The 5311-nt window shown below is 44.1% G+C and overlaps 1 protein-coding gene across 1 annotated transcript; it reads left to right on the forward strand.

Moving 5' to 3' along the window:
- Window positions 1-852: 852 nt before the first annotated feature.
- Window positions 853-4447, forward strand: LOC111652695 (roundabout homolog 2-like; the record flags this gene model as incomplete). Its single annotated transcript, XM_023403040.2, has 3 exons — window positions 853-1084; window positions 4020-4144; window positions 4244-4447. Coding segments are annotated over 3 exons (543 nt in total), but the record flags the coding sequence as incomplete, so codon positions are not given.
- Between the last annotated feature and the right edge of the window lie 864 nt (window positions 4448-5311).

Genomic DNA, 5311 nt, shown 5'->3' on the forward strand with positions numbered 1-5311 from the left:
CAATCAACACAAAACATGGCTACCTAATCAATCAGGGGCCCTTTCAGTAAACAGAGGGGCCACTCTCAGAGAGCTTTTATATTCCCAAATCATCCCATTAATAAAAGTCACGCACCAAGCAGGGAATCCATTTTGCTGATTTACTCCGGCTACACTGGCGAAAAACAGCTGCTTAATATCCCACTTGAAAGCCCTGCTCACTTCTTCTACTGTTAACAAGCCATTACAATGAGTTATGCTCCCACTTTTCCTCTGCATAAATTCAGCTTTTTCTGTCTAGCTAAATGGGCCCAAGTTTTAAGGGAGGGGTCCTTTGTGGGTTGCAGGGGGCTATCACACTTCCAGTCTCTCCGTCTTTTCTATGGGACAGATCTTCCGTTATCACCTCTGCTGTGTATTCTCCTCGTGTCCCCAGGGTGTCTGCATTTGCTGCTGCAGAACATTCTCATACTCACAACCCACATTAAATGTGGTGGGACCTGCTTTCCAGTGACACCAGCTACTATTTACAGTATAATACATGTGAGCCATGCATATGTCCTTTAAGGTGGCATTACAGAAAGTCTTTTTAATGGAAGGGGGAAACACTTTGGGCTGGCAGCTGTGTGTATGAGGTAATGTCAGGGTGTTAATTGAGCTAAATGTGTCATAGCTGGTGATAAAAGGGCCATTAAACGAGTAACAGCCTCTTAAGTGTCATGCATGTAATCCTGTGAGGAAAAAAGCACATTGCATAAAAACATCCTTTTGCATTATCTAGTGGCTGGCCTGGATAATATCCACCGATCTCCTCTGCACAGTTCTTTGTGCGATGAAATACAGCAGTAATCTTGTCTTCGTTCACTTTCTCAGGTGGATCGTCAGTCCCAGTTCATCCAGGGTTACAGAGTTCTGTACAGGCAGACATCCGGACTGCCTTCACCAGGACCTTGGCAGACCCAGGATGTGAAGGTCCCTTCTGAGCGCAGTGTCATCCTCTCTGCACTCAAGAAGGGAATTGTGTATGAGATCAAGGTCCGGCCTTATTTTAACGAGTTTCAAGGCATGGACAGTGAATCCAGGACGGCTCGGACAACTGAGGAAGGTATGAAGACGGAGAAATTGCTGAGTATTTGTAGATTATATCAGGAGCAATAAAACATAGTGAGTCAAACTGTGATGTGTCCACACAAATGTAGGACGATGGGTGACACATGACCCAATTGGCTGCTTTCATGTTGGTTTTTGTCATAATATCACAGGGGCTACTGCCCCTCCCTTTGATACTGAGAACTGAGGGTATATGTGAGAATGAATGTGTATGTGCGTGGATGTTTGTGCCTGTCTGACTGACCTTCCTGCTGTGCTTTTTTGTTTATGATTGGTGATGTTAGTGCCAACCTTCTTCTAATCCATCACCCGGTAGCCACAGGCCTGAGCTGTGATTGGACACAACACACACTTCCTCCTGCGAAGAGGATCTGTCGCCCAAAGCTTGATTCATACAGGCTCTGACAAGGCCACAGAGCAGTGTGGCACATTATCACACAGACACACACACACACACAAACACACACAGGTCTGTGTTTGGATGAATTTACTGTTTTTACCTATGCCAAAACAGAAATGCATGCAATAGCATTGCACCAGCCTCGCTTCAACCTTCAGGTCTTATAACTGAAATAAAATGATGATGTGATCTCAAGTAAAGACACACAGTCCCACTACAGCACAAAAAAGACAAATACAGTTTCTTTATACTAGAGACAAAGCACATCTTGCCACAACATTTTCAGGCCTGCATGTATAGGAGACAGTTCACATCCTGTTGGCGTGACAGGCCCATTTATTTTCCCTTTCTCAAAGGTACCGTATCTCTGGTGGCCAGCCAGTGTACTCACTGCTGTAGTGGGACTGCCATCACAGCTGTCCCCAACACACACTCTCACACTAGCAAATATATACAGTAAACTCATACATGCCAACACACCTCCTCTCCCTAAGGCCTCCACGACCTGCATGTCACAGCTATTACCAATGCTGATAACACTCCCTGCTTCTGCTTTATCTGCATCCCAGTCCCTCAGAGAGCTCGGCCACATTCTATTTCTGTCAAAATAGCTGATACACCGTCAAACACATGGCTGTAGGCTCCTCAGAGACCTTGGGACTACTGAGAAGGGCAGCTAGATGGATAGAGAAGTCTAGTTCAGAGGGTTGATTAAACTTAGGTTATCCATTAGCTAACACAATTAGAGAATCCCCAGAACAGGCCCAGATGGATGCAGGGTTACAGTATGCTCAGCACTCAAATGCAGTTTCCATCTTAGTAGTCTCCCTGTTCCTTTTTCACACATTCTCTCACTCTCCATCTGGACTGTCTTGTCATGACTGATAAATGAACTCAAATTGCCATCTGATTCCCACTGAATGATTGTCTAAGAAGCCTCTAAGGAGGCCCATTATTTATGCAAAATAATGCTTATTTAGGTGCAAGGGAAATTAGTAATGTTTGTATAAATGTTCATTTGTAGTGGGCTAATCTTCATCCATGCTGATGGGTACCTCTTTCTGCAGCCTTCCACCCACACCACTGTTTTACATTAGCTATTGACATTGTTTTTTTTTTTTGGAGTGGATATGTTATGTTTGTATTCCTTCATCATGCAACACAGCAGTGTGTGTGCGTGAGAGACAGGGGGTCACATTCTTGCCTGCCATACATCACTCCGCTAATGGCTCTATTAGCACAGCCTCCGAGGACTCTAATGAAAAATGTGTATTGTTTAGCACAAATATGCATGATAATAAGCTGCTAAATCATTCATAACATTAACTTTGAACGACATTGTCTGTGATGGCTGCCACGCACCAATCTACCACTTTGTCACCTGGATGTAATTCAGCGTTGGAGAGCCCTGAGCATGATGGCTGATCAGATGCTCCCTTGGTAGATTGTTTCTAATCTGGCCAAGGTGTTGGGTTCATCATTGGACACATTTATCTTCCACCATGCCAGGGCCTTCTGGCTCTCTGGGGGCCTGTGTGGCCAATCACGCTGAGGGATGAGCACAGATTTACAGGGTGACACGTGCCATTTTGGATGGAGGCAAGGTGAGGGAGAGGCAGCTCAGGAGTAATTGACCTGTCAGTATTCTGCTGTGGTGCCGCTCCCCTGCCAGCCACTGCGGAAATGAGAAAACATTATTTTTAAAACGTTATTTCCAGTTGGTCCAACTGTTATTTATTTTTCCTCTGTTACCCCTTGTGGGGTCAGAAGATTGTCGCCATCAGAATAACAACAGAGTGAGGTTTATGAAAGCTTGGACCTGTCTTGTTTTTATCCACTCTCTCTCAGCCTGTGGATAGAGCCGGTTCATTTAGATGTGACTCACTCTGAAGCTTTGCTCTGATCCTTACCTAGTGGCTTTAGTTTCATCTGACTGATCGATAGAATCAGTCAATATGTTTACTGATACCTTGTTTCCTTCCCTTAAATTGTTTTTTTTTTTTTTTTTTTTCATATTTCATTTTTGTCTGCGCCTCATCCTATAAGCTCGTTGACCCACATGCCACCCTGGCTTGGTCAAATCTTGAGTCTTAGCTTCATTGTGAGCTCTCGCCTGACTCTGCCAAGACGTCATTCCAAAAATCAATACCAGTATTCTCAGTGCAAATCCACCAGGCTGGAGCAGAGGATGAGATATTAAATCATAGTGAAATGTTAAAGATAGGCTATAGCAATGTCAGGCCTACGCTGGTCTTCATGTAAATCCCCCTCTAATGAGACATCTTGACAGCCTTCAGCCACCTGTGCCATCCCTGAAGAATAACATTCCTTGGAAAAGTGTGTGTGTGCCTGTGTGTGTCCGATTCTTGGTATGTGCATATTTCTGAGCTGCTGTTCAGACACATTTAGATGTACAATTCCACTGTGTATGCCAGCGCTCTTTTTACCTAAGAATTAAATACCCTACTGCCTGAACTGCAAAATAGCACATTTGAGTGTTGACCTGGTTATTTTGTGCTTCCTCTTTTAGCTCCCAGTGCCCCTCCTCAGCAGGTAACAGTCCTGACCGTGGGAAACCAGAACAGCACTTCCATTAGCATCTCCTGGGACCCCCCTCCATCAGACCACCAGAACGGCATCATCCAAGAATACAAGGTTTGTCCCAGCAAGTCAGCATGAATTCTCATTTAACTCATACAAAGCCAATTGGAATCAACCGCCTCTCTGTTTCTCTCCCCCCCCCTTCTGCTTTAGATCTGGTGTCTAGGGAATGAGACGCGTTTCCATGTAAATAAGACAGTGGATGCAGCCATACGCTCTGTGGTGGTGGGCGGGCTGCAGGTGGGAGTGGTGTATCGAGTGGAAGTGGCTGCCAGCACAAGTGCAGGGGTCGGAGTCAAGAGTGATCCTCAGTCTATTATAATCGGTAAGACTCATTGATTAAAAGCATTCATAACTTTTTCAATATCGTGTGTTCACTAAAAGAAAAACAACATCCTATATTTCAGCAGAAGAGCAAAGTGTCTGAATATTTTCAATAAACACTTGGAATTGCAGATTACAGATAATATTGTTAACATACTACTATTTTGAAATGTGGCCTGACCACGTATGATTTATGTGGAGCTGAGGCAGATTGTGCCTGATTTGACCCATAACTGATGGCTTGGCCTGTAGCATGTTCTTATTTCCCCAGTGTCACTCACACAATCCATCTCCCAGAGCAGAGCCCTAAGCTTGCCTTGCACTTATAATATGTTGTGTGTTTGCAAGTCTGTGGATGTGTGAATGGGCGTGTGTGTTCATGTGGTTACACAGTAATATGAAGATGAAGAGCTTTTGTGCAGCTGTGCATGCATGTACATATACTTGTGTTTTTTATCTTTATGAGTGTGTGCTTGTTCCTGTGTGATGTGTGGGAAGATTTGCTTTGTGCTCTGCGTCTTATCATGCTTCAAGAAATAGTGTCAAGCAGACTAGTCAGGGTGAGCTGCGATTGGAGATCAATACAGACCAGGATCCTCTCCTCTCATTTCACATGGTGTGTTTTACCGGCAATGGAGTGAATTAGGGGCTGAGCTAAGCAAACAACCTGCTCACCTGGGGGTTTGTTATAAGCTTTTAGGCTTTGTCTTTTTCAGTCTGCACATTATATTTCACTGCACATCCTTTAGATCCATGTCCTCCTTCCTTGGTCAATATCTCAGCTGGAATTCATCAGACCTACTTTCTTTGAGCTTAATCTAGACCTAACCCTGGCTTGATGTATCTATAGGTGTTTTTTTTTTGTTTTTTGTTTATTTTCTATGAAGTGAAAAAGTT

Source organism: Seriola lalandi, unplaced genomic scaffold, assembly GCF_002814215.2.
Source record: "Seriola lalandi dorsalis isolate HSWRI2012SDOR001 ecotype SW California unplaced genomic scaffold, Sedor1 jcf7180001973702, whole genome shotgun sequence".
NCBI classification, from domain to species: domain Eukaryota; kingdom Metazoa; phylum Chordata; class Actinopteri; order Carangiformes; family Carangidae; genus Seriola; species Seriola lalandi.